This window comes from Taudactylus pleione, unplaced genomic scaffold, assembly GCF_031769625.1.
Source record: "Taudactylus pleione unplaced genomic scaffold, aTauple2 ptg000671l, whole genome shotgun sequence".
Taxonomy (NCBI): Eukaryota; Metazoa; Chordata; class Amphibia; order Anura; family Myobatrachidae; genus Taudactylus; species Taudactylus pleione.
In genome coordinates, this window is record NW_028285073.1 from 4,228,730 (window position 1) to 4,248,352 (window position 19,623).

Here is a 19,623-nt window from a genome sequence, read left to right on the forward strand (position 1 = left end):
TAAGAGTATTCTCTCCCGTTAACATATTCATGTGAGGTTACTGCATTTGGCAAACGTAGCTGCAAGCAGTTGTCATAGATTAAATAGGTAATGTATTTTCCCTATGTCAGTTCTCTATCTCTGCTGTTCCCAGTCTGACATTCCAAGGCAGGAAAAACAAGTGCTTGGTATGTGCTCTGATTACAGCTCTGTCTCATGACTTTAACCAAAGGTTACTTGATATGTGCTGGAATGGTGTTCTGTTTATGCACAATGTCCATTAATGCTTTATAGAAACTTTAAAAATATGGCTAAATGCACATTATAAAGCTCTACAAAAGTATATTGCCCCAAGCCTGCAGTGTTCCTCTAATAGAGATACATTTTTCTGTGAATGTTGACCCTCTGAACGGGGACCTGTTGATGTTAAAAGCTGAATGTATCACACGTCTCGACTCCATTACATATATGGATTCTCTGGATCCATCACCATCGCCTTACTTAAACAGTGCTTGCTATAGTTTGAAATCTGAGCAAATATATTGATTCATAACCCTACCAGAGAGCCTGCCTGGCCAGTCCAGACTGTCCGTTTTCTCGTATCTTCTGAATTGTATACCCAATTTATATTCAGCATCAGCGTAGTGACTCATTCTGTCTGCCATGGTCCTTATTTTACTTTATAAATTGCTTTTTCTTTTTCGACTGGTTAATGTGAAGAAAAAAAAAAAAAAAGCTGCATTGTATTTATCAGCCAGGCCTAATGCAATGACTTTCTGGTTTTATAGAATCCTGCAGTTCCCTCGGCCTGTTCTTTTGGAGGACCTGTTTTCTAAAGCTAAAACTGCCTTTGGTCAGTGCATGGATCTTCACTACAGCAATAATGAGGTGAATGTAATTGGCTACTTTGTTTCTACAGTTTAAACTTAAATTCTGAATGTATCTGAGTTGCAAGCTATATTTATTTTTGTCAAAAATAAATGCGAAACTGCTGCAAATGACTTGTGCAGGCTTTATGTAATCGTTATCCTTAATTCTATAAGCGGTCCCGCCTACTTTCTGCATCTCCATGTAATAGTGAATATAGTGAAACTAACTTCCTTTTGGAAGCAAATCGTACCTAGTAGAGCGCATTGCCCTAATGCAGAACCATACACCTTTTTTGTTTTTTTATTGATATTCCCTTATTTAAAATCCCAATGAAATGTGTGTTCCTTAGACATTCATATGACAGTCGTGTGCATAAAACAATTCTCATCCATTGCAGATGAGACAGTGTAAGTTGAATGTTTAGTATATACATGTATGTTTTCCCCCTAAAATGTTAACTGGTTAACCGTGTGTTTAGTTAAAATAGTGAGGCATCAGAGATTGCACTGACATTCATTGTAAGATCAAATTGCTAGCGAGCGACTTGTTAATTGCGCATTTCAGCAACAAGAGAGAAACAGGAAACATACAGAAACTGGCTGCACCTCAAACCATTTCCTGTGGCGCTGTGCCAGGATCGCAGACCTCTCGCCAGTTTCCGAGTTGAGTGCTAATAAGCATCAAACTACTGGATAAATATTAAGTCTGCATTTTTAACCCACAAAACCCATACTGAAATGGGTTCTGTGTCCCCCACACGGAGTGTCTTTTTAAAAGAAAACTAATCGCCACAACCAGGAAAAAAAGCAGATGCATTGTTTCAGTCACAAACATTATTTGGCAATTGTGAATAAGGCTATATGGATGCCCTACAGTCTTCCCGCTTTCACCATAGTCGTTTTTAGATGCAATCCCTCAGGCAGGCAGTTTTCTGCTGCCACCTGACTCTTCCTGAGGCTGAAAGGGGGAGAGTTTGGGAGGAAAGCCCTGCTGTGAGAGACCTCTGCAATTAAGATGGGCGCAGCTATGCAAAGAAGGGAAGATATCCAAGGATCATCCCATGTTAGTTCCTGCTTGGTGGGTAGAGATCTAATACTACAGGTATTAAACCCTCATCTTCTGTGCAGCCACTTTGTTTATAGTGTCTACGCTACTTGTGTGAAACTGTCAAATGTATACAAACATTTATGCTCTTATTTGATAAAATGGTTGGGATACTGTGGAACAGAGATGGCTTACCCTAAAATAGCCTTGTCTGTTCTGGTGATTGACTGTCTTGCTTGGTATGGAGGCCATGTAGAGCAACATCCGTTCTTCTGTTGCAGAAGTGGCATGTTCAGTTCATAGAAATCTGATGTCTAAGGCAAAAGGCGTTAGGCCACCAACCTTTGTCTACAATAACTGTCTGCCCTAAAGCTAAATGAACTTACCTGCTGGATATGATGGCACCCTATATGCATGGCATCCCCTGGAACATTTTCATTTTTCCAGGTTTTCTCTGGTTTTAACATAAATCAGGAGTGTTTGATTCATCCTTGTGTTCTCATTTTACCAATCCATGAAAGCAGCTCAAAGTCTCTGACTATAGCTTTGTATGTGGATAAACCTGACCGGGACCCTAAAGTTCTATCTAACCTGTGGGTGTTTTGCGAGTGGTACACCATCTGGTGTCAGTGGGCAAGTTTTGCAGAACAACCACCTGGTCCAACTTTCACCTATTTTACAGCTTTGTTGATGTTGCACAGATCTTCCTTGACTGGAAGTTCCTCCACTTAGCTGTTCCTTCATTCTTTTGCTTTTCTCTCCTGACTTTGGAGCAATGTCTGTGTTCCCCTACTGCAGACTAAAAAGTGTTCATGCTTGCTGTTAAATCCCTGGCTCTGAGGCTGGAGAATCTGGGGGAAGGGGAGTTAATACGATGGAGGTGGCAGTTCTTTCTCCAATGCTTTGTCTCTATGGGTGGAAATAACCCACTGTTTACATAGCTCTTCAGTGTCAGAGAAAAAAGCATTTTATAAGTACTGTTTCACTATTTTTGTTGTCTTGTGTGTGAACGGTCCTTTATGCATGGTACTTCAGGGTATTATTTTTTTTTTTACCTCCACCAATTGTTTTATTATTTTGCTGTAGTTAACATTACTCCTGGAACAAATTATTTGGCTAATGCCAGTTTAAAAGTGGTATTAGTCTTTCACTGTGGAGACACTATACTATTTAATTGAGGTAGGGATTTTTTTTTTTTTTTTTTGGAGGGTGAGGTGACATTACTCTGAGACTTCACACAATTTAAAAAGCATTGGAAGATACAACACCATATAATCAGAAATTATACCACTTTCCAGTTTGGATCCAAGGTTTTTGTCTGTAGGCTCAGGGACTGGAACCACTGGGCTTGAGAGTTGAGATTGAGTTGAGGTTGGCAAGGGCTTTAATGATGCTTCTTGCTGGAGCAGATTCTGGGATAGTGAGCTGGCTGGAAGTGGGAACACTGAACACCAGGGTGATACTAGTGTAATGAACACCAGACTGGAATAGTGGCACTTGAACTGAACACCGGACTGGAACTGGTGGACTGTGGCTGGACCGGTGGAACTGGACACGGGGCCGGGGCCGGTGGAATGTGGCTGGATGCTGAGCTGGGTTCAGTGATGCTGGAGGTGTTGCTATACCCTGAGCTGGGTTCGGTGGTGCTGGGGCTGTCAAGGAACCGATGAAATATACCACATGTTCTCAAACTCTGTTCTCAGGACCCCAAGCAGTTCGTTTTCCATGTCTCCTCACAGAATCACAAGTGAAATAATTTGCTCCTGCTGGTTATCTTTTAAGATGTCAGTGAGTAATGAATACACATGTGCACCTGCTGGGTGACCTGGAAAAAGTTAACTGTGTGGGGTGTTGAGGACTGAGTTTGTGAACCACTGAAATATTCACACAGGAATATGCTTGCTTGCAGGAGATTCTGGGGTTAATAGCATGCAACAGAATGAGGAGTACACTAATCCAGCTACTTTTTAACAAGTCTGAGGTGAACTCCTGTGCAATTTGGAAATAGCAGGCAAGATACTCGGGTGAAACTCACAGGTGGATGATTAATCTGGAAAGAAACTGCAAACAAGACGAGCAGAAAACCTGACCTGCAGGACAGGTGGTAAAGATAAGTCACATGACAAATTACTTAGAACGTGAGTGTAAAAAGTCAAAATCGTGATACCTCCCTTCTCTAGTCCTTATAAATGACTACAAAGACCGGCCAGCAGACCTATCCAGGAATTCGGGCAGTGCTGAAGGAACTGCTTTGAGTGGGAGGAAATTAAAATCGTTCACTTGATATCTTTTTAATGAATATGGGAAATAACGCAGTGTACAAAGTGAAGTAGGTCACGCTGGTCTTGTTTTGACAGATGTCACTGTGGCTTTGTAAATGGTGTACTCATTGTTTTTTTTTTGATTGGAACCCACTCATTACTTCATGTAACATTGTGTTGCTGCTTCAGATCATGAATAAAACATATTGCAACCTAGGAATATAGTATGAAAAGTACATTACAAGTATTGGCTCATATGTCAGTCATGTGTGCAGGTCTTAGGGGGTGCAGTTGGTTTAAACAAACTGTTCTTGATTTTTTACAGCTGGTAATACCATTGAAAACGCAGGATGATTTGAACAAAGCTGTGGAATTGCTGGACAGAAGTGCTCACATGAAGAGTCTTAAAATATTGCTAGTTCTGCATCAGGTCAGACACACTATTTCCCTGTCAACACCATTGCCCTTATTGTATTGTAGAATTAATTTTAATGCTAAATGAAATAAATAGTTCCACAATGTTTGTTCATTTCCACTATCTGGATTTTGCAGCCATATATCCTTAATGCCACATTTCTCTATACCTGTAACTCATTTATTTTATACCCCTTGTACATCGCATTGCCGTTTCGCATTCAGGATTTTGTACACTGGTCCATCCCGGGTGCGACCCGGCTGAGACCCCTTTGAGACTGGTGGCCCTACCCGACTTATTGCCAGGTTAATGATGTCACCGCTGTCACGAACAGAGCCTGTGCTTGGAGATCATCTTACTTTGCTGTGAACAAGTCCAGGTTAACAGTTCAACCCTGCTCGTTACCTAGGTTCAAATGCCGGGTCGCTCAACCCAGGTTATGTCAACTGATCCCTTTTCACACTGAGCATTCCGGGTTGCTGCGCTTTCATGTGAAATAACCCGGCTTATTGCTGGCAGTGTGAAAGGGATATTGGTAACAAATCAATATCTGTTCCGTCTCCAACAGTTTACAGGTTTGTGAAACTAAGGAATGAAGTAATTTCAGACATGTTATTTATCAGGAAAGAACATAGGGCCTTATTCAGACCCGGTCGCAAGCGCAAAGCGCTCGCAACCGGGTTGATGTTTGCCCACTGGGCATGCGCACGTCAGAGCCGGCTCCGACATGCGCATGTGCGAGACCCGGCTAGTGACTGGCGCTCTGTCGCTACGGGTCTCGCACCAAAGGGGGCGAGCTGTCGATGGTGATTGACAGCTCGCCCTGTTTGGGAGGCGGGCAGGGGGGGTGGCCGGCCAAACGAAGGTGTTCCCGACGGAACGCTTGCCGTTTGGGGCGGTCCCACTGACATCAGCAACGATGTCAGTGGGGAGCTTCCTGTTCGATCAGAGCAGGAAGCTCCCTGGGGCTTGCGCTTGCCGAGACCCAACCTTAGGGTCTCGTCGCAAGCCCAGATGGTCTTGACCATCGCGACCATCACCCTGGTCGGTCACTAAGCTGTGGGTGGTAACCCACAGCTTAGCTATCGACCAGGAGGCCGCACTAAAAAAAAAAGAAGCTGCCGCCCTCATTCAGAGAGAGCGATCGCTGCTTGCGAGCGCCTCTGAATGAGGTCCATAGATCTAAAAAGTCCTAAGTAAATGTTGCATTGTGTAGTATGTCTGTATCAGCCGTAGTTTTCCTGCGTCACGAGTATAGAAGCATTATGTGCAATAAAGTTTTATCATCTTGCGGATTTAGGTCCCCATCCTATGTGACGTAGAGCACATGCCGACTCTGGAAGATCTGGATAACACAGTGTTTAGAGGAACAGAGAGGAAGGACAGGACAGCTTTTCTTGGTAGGTTGTAAATGATAGAGAAAAAAAAAATCACACCTTATCATGTTTCTTTGTGCTTTTCCTTTCCTGCCTAGTTTTAATCTCATATTATTGAAACATTATTCTATCTTTACCATTAAGTTTCTCATAATTTAATAATTATACACCATTGATGGCATACTCACAAGGTATTACCCAGGAACTATCTCTTTAAATCAATAGGATCATTTATTTTATTAAAGTATGCATAAAAGTATGAAATGAAGTAAAGGAAAATGTCTTTCAATAATATTCACATAAATGTAAAACAATATTTTCATGTCAAACACAATCCAATATTACAATGTGTATGTATATAATCTATGTATGTGCAGGCTATGCAAGAAAGTGTGAGAAACAAGTATGGTAGAAAGCATTGAGGGAGGTGTATGTTGTGTTTTGATGATGTACAGTATGTTACAAGGAATAAGTTATTTCTGCACTACAGCCAATCCAGGATTTATTAATAAATTATGGTACAAATTCATCTGAAATAACACTTAAGGGGTTGTGTGTGTGGTGTGGACAGCATGGAATCCTTTGTTTAGGACACATGGTGGCAGCCATTTTATCTTACAAATCAACAGACCCCCATATTGGAATGTGGGGTCACCCTTACTCCATTCCAGACTGTTATTAATTCAACTCCCCTGATGATAACCCCAATTGATTTATACAGTCACATCTATCCCTATAACACTGTTTAAAGCCTAGGATTATAATTATGAGAATATACCACATTAATTCACTATCCTTATGCAACCAAACACATGGTTCAAGGCCTTGCTATTATTAAAGGGAAAACGCATGGCAGTAGCCATTTTGTTTCCACTAACAATTACCATCTGATATTTACCTGAAATATACACATTCTACAGACTACAATATTTCAGTCAGACGATTGTATAGTATTTCAGAAGGTATAAACTATCCAGCCGTATATAGTACCTATGAGCCTATTACAATATCCCCTATACAATTTACTCCTACATATCTATCAAATATCCACAGCTTAAAGCAACACTACTAAAATCACATAATTTTGTAAACACTATGATCTTTAAAGCTAGCCAGAACTACAATCAGTATCTAACAATTGACCATCACAGAACGCCACAATAAACAGCATATACTGCTTGCTGTTAATTTACAAACTGCCACACTGCTGCAACAAACAGAATAATCATTACTCTTAAAACTAACCAAAACATTACAGCATGATAACATTGTGGTATATGAAGAGAAAGACTCTTCTATAAATCACTATACTGTATTCACACAAAATACCACAGAACTACAATATACAGTTAATACTATTTATACTACTACATTAATTCTACAATCTACAACATGATCACAATATCCATTAACCATTATGCAAGTCCATGTAAGCCAAATCCATTAAAGCCATCTATTTCACATATTTAATTATAAGTTTATCCATTCCTCCAGGTGTGGTCAGCTCCATTGTGCTGGTCAGAGTGAGAGAGATTAGGGATGGCAATTGACCATCGATGATTTAAAATTATCACTTGTTTATGGCCGATGTTGAATATTTTTACCATCGATGGCAGAGAACCAATGGTTCTCTGCCATCAATGGACGAGTGGGGTCTATATATATATTTTTTTTGTTTCTGTACGGGACAGAGCTTAGTCCTGGCGCCGGCTAAGCTCCATCCCCTCCATCCCTGATTGCGCCGCCGTTCCCCCACTGCAGTGGTGGCCATCGACTGGTGCAAACCATCGATGGTTTTTTGTGCCATCGATGGATACCCCTCAGGCATTCCCTAAGTGACATTCTGTGTCCCCTGGTCAGTTACTATATTCTGTTTAAATCTGTGGCTGTGGCCATCACAGGATGTAGTTGGAATCTCTTGTATGAGATCTAGGTAATATCTCATGTGTGCTTGTATCTGGGTGAAAAACCAAGGATCTCATGCCCAGGTCTGATATAGTAATCAAGAGCTTTGTGTGAGATGGTTATGTCTCCAAATCTTAATAGACCAGCCAAACTGGTTTCTCGTCAATGGCTGAATAAGGGAATATATTAAGTAGTCTAAAATTAATTCTATGACAAATACATAAAAATGATTAAATACCCTCTAACACAAAATATACAGTTTAGCAGGATGTAGTATGCAGGCAATGGACTGCCGTAAATGACCTATTCCTGTGAACTTGGATGTAATCTAATTTCAGTATTCCTTTCTGGAATCAATGTGTTGAATATTTGCCTTGTGTAGGTAATCCGACGAGGGATAGGAGTTCCCCTCCTCCAGGGTACATTCCAGATGAATTGCACCAAGGTGTCCGAAATGGATCCTTCACCAGCATTAATAGTGAAGGAGAATTTATTCCCGAGAGCATGGATCAGGTAAACCCATTCATAATCTTGTTACAATATTTGTAAAACTAGTGTTGTTGTTTTTTTTTTTTTTTTTTTCAGCTATGTGTATATCATGTATATTTTTGTCTTGATTCCTTGTGTGCAGATGCTGGATCCTTTGTCACTCAGTAGCCCTGAAAACTCTGGCTCTGGCAGCTGCCCGTCTCTTGATAGCCCTTTAGACGGGTGAGTAAGATGTGATACTAATTGAATTTAAATATTATATTTTCAGGAAATTTTAAATTTAATATTTTTTTTCTGTCTTGCACCTCCTAGGGAAAGCTATCACAAGTCCAGGATGCCCCGAGCTCAGAGTTACCCTGACAATTACCAGGAGTTCTCAGGTGAGGTGCAGCTGTTCGTGCTTTCCTTTTAATCATCATAAGCACAGAGTGACTGCAATAGCTCACTCCAGGTGTTTTTAAATATAAGATCAGGCTAAAGTTTAGTGCATTTCTGTAACTAAACTGGTGTGTTTACTGTTGCTGAAAACTAAATGCAATTTATTTTAAGTAGACCTATTGGATTTTTATTGCATAAAAGTACTGCATTTTTTTTTCTTCTTGTCCATAGTGGGACACAGGGACAATGCTAGGGTATAAAGCTGTACAGGAGGACTGGGCACCAAATGGTTACTCGTTAAAAACTCAAAGCAGCCAAGCCTCCTTCTCCCCTATACCCTGCCCCCAGCCTTAGGCAGGCCAGTTCAAATCTGGTTCTGGCAGGAGCCAGGCACAATGAAACAGGGGTGCTGTTGCTGCCTCGAATCTTTAATCTTTATTTTCTTTAATTTTTACTTTGAGTTGGCGTTAAGGCGGCTCTCTGCTTGCAGGGAGCCGCATTGATGCGGCTTCACCAGCCGGCGGTTCTCTGACACAGTGGGGGGGCCGGACCACCCGCACTCACACTGAACGACCAGGACTTGAGGTAACGTGGCACTGCTAATGGCGGCTTCCATTTGCCCTGGGGGGTCCACATCAGTAGGGGTTGGTGGGCTCTCCCCGTTTGCTCCGGCCCCTGGTGCGGTCGCTCAAGGAGGATTCCCGCCAGAGAGTTGTTCCTCCTCCTCTCCCTCCCACAAGAGACGCTTTGCTGACATTTTCTGCACATAAGCCGCTTGATCTCTGGGGAGCTGGGCTCCTAGTCTCCCTGTATACCTCACTCCCAGGTCATGTTATACAGTTTAGCTCCTTCCAGCTAACTGGGGCTTGGACTGTTGAGCACTCACTGCCCATTATTCTTTTTTTGTATTGAATGTACTGTGTGCTTGTTCTTTATAGAAAGGTATTTTCTTTTCTATCCCTTTTGCCTGTCATTTTTTCTGTCCTGTTTAACACTGTATAGTATCTGTGTGCTGGCAATTAACCCTTGTATTAACAGGGTGAGCGGTTCACTGTGCCATTTTTTATTATTTCCCACTTGTTATTACTTGTGCGGCCTTTACATTCATTGCACCTTCCCCTTGTTGCACACATCTGTTACTACAGCCTTTTTTGTTGGGGTTGTCTTGGTTTGTACTATATCTTCCAAAGGCAAAAAACCTAAAGATGTGTCTAAGGAGACGGGTGCTCCTGTGTTATGCCCCTATAGATCTTGTTCTGTTGGTCTCTTCAAGCAGGATCCAGTCCAGGACGGTCTCTGTATTTGGTGATGCACAACAAGATGGTCCTTCCACAGCTTCCATCCAGGAGCAGGCTTGGGCTGACTCACTGTCACTGGTAATGATGCTGCTTGTTGGCCATTTTGCCAGCATGCTCTTCGAAAGGGCCCCACCCTACTGCAGGAGGAATCCTCCTCTCAAGTGGATGTAGAGACCTTGAGTTAAGGTGGTTAAACTGGTTCTGCAGATTGAGGATGAGGAGCCAGCCCAGAGGACCAAGGCTCCAGTTTTCAAGCGACAAAAGCGGGTTTTGGTAGAATTCCCTAAGTCAGAACAGCTGTGGAGGACATCTTAGCGGAGGCTTGGACCATTCCTAACAGACTTTCAGGTCTCCAAGCACATTGTGACCTTTTATCCGCTCCCCACCGAACAGCGTCACAACTGGGAGTCTCCACCCCCGGTGGACGCGCATGTGGCCCGCCAAGTTAAAAATTCTATCCTTCCATTCTTTAACAAGGCCTCCGTTAAGGACCTGATGATGGTTAAGTTGGAAATCTTCCTCAAGGCAATTTTAATCCCATGCAGGTGCTATTGTACGTACAGCTATGGCTTCCGCTTGGGTGGCTAAGGCCATCGCCAGTTGGACGGACGGACGGACGCACTAGAGGAGAGTCTCTCCCCCATACTCCCAGGAACTAGGTGTTGTCCTTAGTGGTGCATATAAATAAAGCTGCTTTCTATCTGAATGAGGCAGCCCTTGACACTTGTATCCTAACCTACAAAGTGTCGTTCCAAGTGCGCTGGGACGGATTCTGAGAAGGCTCTGGAGGCTCTTCTTTACTCTGGGGGTATTGTCTTTGGTCCAGAATAGGACAAAAGTATTGCCACGTTGGCGGCATCCAATATGGCCTTTCATTCTTCTGCGGCGGCCCCTAGGTCACCAGCGCCTTTTCGCTCCTTTCATCCTCAAGGAAGGGCTAGGGGCCAATCTTTCTCCAGGTCCCAGGTTTCTTACTTCAAGGCTTCCAAGCCCCGAGGTAAACAGCCCTGCAGCTTAACGGGGCGTGCCTCCGCCTGGGGGATCCCAGTGTGGGAGGCAGACTTCTGCTTTTCTCTGAGACCTGGCTGGCAACCACATAGGACACCGCTTGCGGTGACCCACACGTTAACATAAGATAAAAAAAAATATATTCTGCGCTATGGATGTTATTTTGAAAGCAGCTCCTAATAAAATAATTTCAATATGTAACAAATAAAGAGCGCTTGTGAATAAACATGTATGAATGTAACGCAATACCTGTAAAAAAAAAGGGGATTAGTAAAAGATGTTTAAAACCCTTTTTTAATATTTAGGAAAGTCCATAATTGACATCAGGGTTCCGATAACATGCCTTGCGGTGCGGTGTGATAATGGAGTCAGACGTGAAAAACTAACTGTCTCTCCCTATATCTGCCTACCTTTAACGGCTTCCGCTCCGTCCGGCTGGTTCCCTGCACGGGGTGATCATCTTCTTCGTTCGTGTAAACGGCCCGATGCTGCAAAGGTGCAGTGTGATGACGTCACTATGTCTCCGCTGTGTGTCAGATGTGCGCTAAAACCAACGCGTTTCAGGCTCCTGGCCCTTTTTCGTTAAGTCATACCTCTTGTCTCAGGGGACAGACCGGAGGTGCTGAGTGTGGATGCAGGCTCCAGCCACCGCGATCCACTGTACCACCAAGGTACACATGGTGCAGGAACCAGCATCCTGGTGGGTAAAAAAATCGGCAAGGGGAGGTCTGCTTCCCCGTTAAAGCGGCCCCTCAGCTCAGGGCGCCATTCCACAGAGGTCTCGCTTCCCTGAGCTGCTCTCCTCCTTCGACCAGGCCCCTGAGGTCTCCGGCGGCCATTTTCTCTAAGGCACAGCCACAGCTCTCAGGGATATGCAGGGTCCGGTACCCCTACATACCTCTCCCTGGAGTCTGCGTATGTAGCGCTATAGCCTACCAGACAGAGGGCTTGATTCAGACCAGGTCGCAGCGCTGAGCGCTCGCAACCGGGTCGATGGTGGCCCAGAGCCCATGCGCATGACGGAGCTGGCTCCGTCGTGCGCATGCGCGAGACCCGAATAGCGATGGGCAATCAGTCGCTCCGGGTCTCGCACCAAAGGGGGCGTGCTATCGATGTTGAGTGACAGCACGCCCCCTTTGGTGGGCGGGCCGGGGGGGTGGCTGCCCAGACGGAGGCGTTCCCATGTGAACGCATACTGTCTGGGGCGGCCCCACTGACATCACTGTTAAAGCCGAAAGCTCTCTGGGGCTTGCGGCCACGAGACCCTACCACAAGGGTCTTGTCGCAAGCCCGATGGTCGCGATGGTTCCTGGCCGCTCGCATTAGCTGTGGGTAGCAACCCACATCTATATGAGCGGCCAGGAGGCCGCTCTAAAAATTCAGAAGGAAGGTCCTGTTTCAGAGCGAGCAGCCCTGTTTCAGTCTGTGTAGTTGATTGTAGTGCCAGTTTGCAGTTCTATGTTATTTCTGCATTATATGTGAATGATGCTAGCGCTGCCTGTCTGTTTTCTATTCTACTGTCAGCATATATCTTTACCCTTTCTTTCTGATTTTACCCTAACATACAGGTGTGTTTAGGGGTTTTCCTGTACCTCGCATATATAGAAGTATTTGTGAAGTGGTCCTTGCACTGTGCCATATTTGGGCTGCGTGCTCCTGCAGTTTACCCGAGCATAAGACAGGACCAGTATATTGCATTCCTACTAGTATTCTACATACACGGTTTTTGCATTTTACCCAGTACCATATTGTGTGCCTTATTACTCTGCAACTATGTCTAGCAAAGGCAAGAGTAACATACAGGCATCTGCTCCCATACTGCTATCATGGAAATTATGTGCTGCAGGCTAAAGTGAGGAGGATTTGATACAAGATGGGTTATGTAGTAAGTGTTATACTCCACCAGGCCCATCGGACAACCCAGCGCCTGTACAAGAGGACCCCCTGGACTTATTTTTCTTAGGTTCTGGCCACTATTGAGGACCACCCGGCGGTTCCAGCTGCCATTCCCCCTATGGGGTTATCACAGCAGGCCGTAGTTCCTCCTTTGGGGTTGCCACAACAGGTTCAGGCGATACAGGTACCTCCTGTGCCCCCAGTAGACGTACTCTCTAACTCTGTGCAGAGTCTAATGGATACATCTAATGCCTTTCAAATCATGTTGCAAGGTGAGAAGCCCTTATCCAGTAAGCCCTCTAAGCGTCCTGTGTTCTCGTCACAGTCCACGCAATTCTCCGATTCTGAATTATCATCTGAGGATGCAGTAGATGCTGATCTCTCTATCCTTGACTCCCCTGTGGAGGAGTATGAGAGTCGGTCAAAAATTAATATTCTTGCCTTGGTTCGAGCTGTCAGATCCATCTTATTAATAGAAGATGACGAGCTAGCCCCTAAATCCAAGCACCCTCTGTTTAAACAACAAAGTGGCTTCAGCAGAATCCCTCTATCTGATCAACTAGCTGAACACATGGCTGCAGCCTGACAATCGCCTGGTAAGAGATTTCAACTACAAAAACATCTAGCCTCATGTTACCCTTCTCCTGTGGCTCATTGTGCAAAATGGGAAACGCCCCTCTGCGGTGGTTTCACATGTTACACGTTTAATTAAAAGTGCTACGTTGCCTATTCCTACAGTTACTTTCTTGAAGGATCCTACAGATAGAATAGTGGAAGCTTACCTGAAATCGATATACTCTCTTTTAGGGGCTGTTGCCCGTCCAACCATGGCTATTGTATGGGTGGCTAAAGCTATAGAGAGCTGGGCTAATGCACTTGAAGACTTTTTCCCTCAGATGCTTCTAGGGATCAGATCTCTTTTGTTGCTCTCATTTGAGATGCAGCTTCCTATATTGGAGAAGTGACATTGGATGCCAGCCTCCTAACCTCCAGAGTTTCGTCCGCGGCAGTGTCTGCCCACCGTACCTTATGGCTACGCTCATGGAAGGCATATGCGGATTCCAAGAAAGGCCTTGAAGGGTTACCCTACAATGGGGAGATGTTGTTTGGCCCACGTTGGCAGCATCAAAAACTCAATTTCTGCCTTCAGCAACTACATCATTTAAGTCCTTTCGTCCTCGGGTAAAGCCTGAAGGTCAGTCCTTTCCTAGGCAGTCTGCTTCTACTAGGGCCGCCAAACCCAGAACCAAGCAAACCTGGACCACCAGACCCCCTGCTTCAAAACCTGAGGATAAACCCTCAGCCTGACTGGACGGGCCTCCCTCTGGGATATCCCAGAGTGGGAGGCAGACTTCTTCAGTTCGCCCAGTGCTGGTGTCAAACCACCACGGATGCTTGGGTAAGAAGTGCTCTCTCACGGGTATGCCCTCTCATTTCTTAGACTACTTCCCCACCAGTTTTTCTACACAGGCCCTCCTTCAGACCTGAACAGGGCCTTACAAATCCAGAAAGCCATACAGTCCTTGCTGCAAGCAGGGGTAGTCGTGCCAGTCCCACTATCTCAGCGAGGGACTGGTGGTTGTTCTACTCTTTCTGGTTCAGAAGCCGAATGGATCTCATCAGCCTATCCTCAAATCCTTGAACAAGTTCATCAGGGTACCAAGGTTCAGAATGGAAACCCTACGCTCCTTCATCCTAGCTATAGAGCCTGGTGACTTCATGGTATCTCTGGATATTCAGGACATATACCTATAGCGTCCTCACATCAGCGATATCCGGTTTGCTATAGTACAGCAACACTTCCAATTTCAGGCTCTGCTCTTTGGACTATCCACAGCTCCACGGGTGTTTACCAATTGATATTATGGCTATCATGGCGGCCCACCTACGTGATCAGGGTGTCCGACTGCTACCATATCTGGACGACCTCCTGCTCCCCGGAAGTGCTTCACCGCCATCTGCAGTTAACCATTGCTTTCCTACACTAGCATGGATGGTTAATCAACTGGAAAAAGTCCTCCCTGAATCCCTCAGAGAATGATTCGTCTGGGAGCCCTGCTGGATTCTCAGGATCAGAGAATCTTTCTGACATCAGACAAGATCTCCACACTTCAACTACAAGTGCGCAGATGTCTCCACAGTCGCTGAGTGTCGATCCACTCAGCAATGCAGGTTCTGGGATCCATGGTGTCCACTTTCGATATGGTGGAATATGCTCAGTTCCATTCCAGGTCTTTGCAAAGGCTGATCATCCAAGTGGAACGGGTTACTCCATCGTATTAAAGCTCAGATGCTCTCTCCAGAGGTGATTTTGTCTCTATCTTGGTGGCTACAGACATCTCATCTAACCAAGGGTTGCCCCTTTTGGATCCCGGACTAGGTAATTCTAACAATGGACACCAATCTCCGGGGCTGGGGCACAGTGACCGGTCCGCAGTCCTTTCAGGACCGTTATATGTTGGTCGAATCAACCCTGCCATTCAACATATTGGAACTTCGAGCTGTCTACAGGGCACTCAACCTAGCCCAGCACATACTCCACAGAAAACCTGTACAGTCCGACAATGCCACAACAGTGGCTTACATCTGCCATCAAGGAGGTGCTCAAAGTCAGGCAGCAATGGCAGAAGTGTCACGTATTCTGATATGGGCCGAGGGTCACATCCCAGCCATTTCGGCAGTATTCATTCCGGGAGTTCTCAATTGGGAAGCAGACTTCCTCAGCTGTCACGAAGTGCATCCTGGGGAATGGTCGCTTCACGTTTTTAACTCCTAGTGAACAGAGAGGGCCTCCCAGAGGTGGGCTACATGGCCTACCGACACAATCACAAACTGCCTGTGTACGGGTCCAGAACAAGAGATGCTGAGGCAACCTTCGTAGACGCATTGTCAGTGAAGTGGACCTTCCAGTTTACGTACCTGTTCCCTCCAGTCTCTCTTCTTCCTCGCTTTCTTTGGAAGTTCAAACAAGACTGAGGCACTGTCCTGCTGGTGGCTCCAGCTTGGCCCAGACATCATTGGTACTCAGAACTTCGGAGTCTCTTCATCGACACTCTGTTCCTGCTACCTCAATAGCTGGATCTGTTGTCTCAGGGTCGTTGCCTTTTCCCGGATCTGGGTAGTCTGACGGCATGGCTCTTGGGACAAAGGTGCCTCTAGCGCTGTAGTCAAAACTATGCTCAGAGCGCGTAAGCCAGCCTTTGCTTGTATCTACCACAGAGTGGGGCAGACTTATTTCCAATGGTGTTGTCCCAGAAATTACGATTTCCAGAGTCCCGACCTTCCTTCAAGCTGGATTGGACCCTGGCCTCCGCCTCGCCTCAATGAAAGTGCATGTTTCTGCTCTGTCAGTATGGTTCCAACGTAGAATTGCTCCGCTGCAGGATATCCACATCTTCCTCCATGGTGTCCTCTGGATTCAACCACCCTTTATCCCCCCAGTGGCTCCTTGGGATTTGGCAGTAGTTCTTCGGGCCCTCCAGGGTTTTCCATTTGAACCCCCTAGATTCGGTGGAACTCAAGTGGTTGACAGCAAAGACTTTTTCTTTTTTTTTCCTTCTGGCTATAGTGTCTGCCAGAAGAAGTTTTATACTGTAGTGCAGCTATGGGTTGATTTTTGGGGTGTGGGTCCCCTGGATTGCTTTGGTTGGGCTGTTTCAGGGCATCGCATTATATACACACTTTTCCTTTCTTGCACTTTTAGCACTTCCATTGTTTAATTTATATGTATTTTCACATCTTTCCACTTTACTATATGCAGCAACAGCTGCTCTTATCTATACTACACTTTTTTTTTTTACACTTCACCTTTCCTTATTGGAGTGATGCCCTGGGGTGGCTTAGCTGGGTTGGTTTGGGGGTGTCCTGCACTCTGGATTTCAACCCCAGTATGTTAGGGACCTACCCTCAGAGGTTCCCTGGGTGCGCTGGGTAGGCCCATAACCATGGCCATGACTATGCCAAAACCTCTTTTATTATTTGCAAAATTCTATTGCAGAATGTATTACATATAATGAGTAATGTTGGAGTTGTGCACCTGTAATTCTTTTTTGTGTGTTTGCAACAATAGTCTCCACAGGTAGCACTTCCCATTACATATATATATATATATATATATATATATATATATATATATATATATATATATATATATATATATATATATATATATATATATTTTAATAATATAAATTTTATTTTATTTTTCCAGGGTGTGCAGTTTAGGGCCCCCTTTCCACGTCTGCCAGAAGAGTGTCAGATTTAGGTGCGCTCTCCTGTCACTCCCCTTTTCTGATATTTTACCAGGACAAGGCAGTGCTCCGGACTCGCCCTGGATTCCTTCTTAAAGTTGTTTCTAGTTTCCATATTAATGAGGAAACTATAGTCCCGGCCTTTCAATCACTGGACCTCTCGGCAGGTGAGGCCTTTTTGGATGTGGTCCGTACAAATTCCCTCCGGACTCCTTATTTGTGCTCTATGGATTTCACAAGGAAGGATGGCAAGCCCATAAACAAACATTGACTAGATGGCTTCGTATGACTATCTTAGAGGTCTACACACAAGCAGGCCTGTTATTCAGAAGTAAAAAAGGCAGCATAACTATCAGTCATAACCTATCACTGCTGTTTCTCCTCATTAACCCTCTACTACAGGTGTGTGGGAAATATTGGGTGTGAAACTATTGTCACATTTATACTTAAACTTTGTATAACTATAGAGATATTATGTCCAAAGAAACCCGAAAGACAGGTGGCTGAAGCCCCTGTGCTGGTGTCATGTATGGCCTGCAAAGCGGGGTTATCCCCACAGGAGTTCATAAAAGTTGGATTATGTGGTCACTGTTTTAAGGAGTCACCACAGCAGTCAAACTTACCAGATTCTGTACAGGAATCTCCTTGGGTTGCTTTATCCCAGATCATGGCGCAGGTTGCAGACAGGTTGGCGGCTCCTACGCCAGCCCCGATGATGGGGTACCCTCAGTAGCTGCAACCTACTATGTTTATGCCCCCTATGCATCCGTCCTGAATGGACATGTATGCTCACATGGCTCAGAATCTGGCTTCGTCCTCAGCAACTTTCCAGCAACCGCGGCAAGCAGCTAGTCCGTACAGCCAAATACCAGAAGACTGTTGGCCTCACACGTCATCCAGTCCTCAGACTCTGGTACATCTTCTGACAAGTATGGGGATACACGGGTCTACTCTCAGGAGTCTCTCTCAGGAGAGGAAGACCGGTTTCCAACAGCAGATGTCCGCTCTCTGATTAGGGCGGTCAAAGCTGTGCTAAACATAAGTGATGAGCCCGTACAAAGAAAGGCTTCAGTATTCAAACGCCAGAAAGTTTTGAAAGCTGAATTTCTCAAATCCTGACCACCTTTCGGAATTTACGGGGGAAGCATGGAATTCTCTGGATAGGAAATTCCATGTTACAGGAAAGGTTGAGGCCTTATCCAATCCAATGGAAAGGGGTATGAGTGCACCAAATGTGAAGTTCCACCAGCAGTAGATGCACATGTGCCACATTGCCCATACCATCTGCATCCTCTCTTAAATGTTCCACAGATAGGAAACTTGAAACCTGTGTCAAGGCAGTCTTTACCCTATCTGGAGCGGTCACGCACCCGGCCATGGCTGTGGCCTGGGTTTCCAAAACATTGAGGAATTGATGAAAATACTGCAAGATACTCTACCAGAAGCTTCCAAGGAACAGCTGACGATTATCTCCTATGTTAAGGAGGCAGTGTCCTATTTGGGAGAGGCAGCATTGGATGCTGGTATATTATCCTCTAAAGCATCAGCTGTCTCAGTTGTGGCTCGGAGAGCCTTTTGGTTAAGAGACTGGAAAGCAGATGCAGGTTCTAAGAAAGCACTGGAATCCCTTCCGTTTACGAGAGGCATTTTGTTTGGCACAGAGTTAGACAAAATTGTGGCTACGGTGGCAGCCTCTAAGACGGCTGGTCTACCTTCAGCATCCACTACTAGACCTAAGCAGTCGTCCTTTCGGCCGCAAGAAAAAGCAAAGGGTCAATCTTCCTCTAGAACATGTTCTCACAGGAAACCACAGTCTAAGAAATCCTGGCCAAACAGACAACCGGCTTCTAGGACTAAAGATAAACCTGCAACCTGATGGGACGGGCCTCCCCCTTGGGGGCCCCAGGGCAGGAGGCTGTCTTCAGTTTTCAGACACTTGGCATCTCACAACAACGGATGCCGGGTTCGGGAGGTGGTCTCCCAGGGGTACGCCCTCACTTTCTGGAGAAGTCCCTCGCAAAGGTTTTTTTGCGCAACTCCGGCAGCAGATTCTGCAAAAGCCTTGGCCCTCCAGCAGGCTATACACTTCCTGCTGGTGTCAGGGGTAATAATCCCGGTTCCAGTGAATCAACTAGGAAAGGAATATTATTCCAACATCATCTTGATTCAAAAACCCAATGGGTCTCACCGGCCTATTCTAAACCTAAAAGGACTCAACACATTTATCCGGGTGCCCAGGTTTCGTATGGAAACCCTGCGGTCAATTGTGTTGGCAATGGAACCAGGGGATTTAGTGGTGTCCTTGGATATTCAGGATGCATATCTTCATGTACCAATTACACCGTCCCACCAACGGTTACTGCGATTTGCAGTGCTGCAGGAGCATTTCCAATTTCACGCACTGCCTTTTGGTTTATCAACGGCCCCTCAGGTGTTTACCAAAATCATGGTAGT

At 45.1% G+C, this 19,623-nt stretch overlaps 1 protein-coding gene across 1 annotated transcript in view; it reads left to right on the forward strand.

Annotated features, from left to right (window-relative positions):
• The window catches only part of MAP3K2 (mitogen-activated protein kinase kinase kinase 2), a 100,516-nt gene that overhangs the window by 62,874 nt on the left and 18,019 nt on the right, over positions 1-19,623 (forward strand). Inside the window, exons 5-10 of the mRNA XM_088455818.1 lie at positions 768-867; positions 4,480-4,584; positions 5,870-5,969; positions 8,233-8,363; positions 8,482-8,561; positions 8,652-8,719. Coding sequence (XP_088311944.1) covers positions 768-867; positions 4,480-4,584; positions 5,870-5,969; positions 8,233-8,363; positions 8,482-8,561; positions 8,652-8,719 — 584 coding nt within the window. The remainder of the gene's footprint in view (positions 1-767; positions 868-4,479; positions 4,585-5,869; positions 5,970-8,232; positions 8,364-8,481; positions 8,562-8,651; positions 8,720-19,623) is intronic.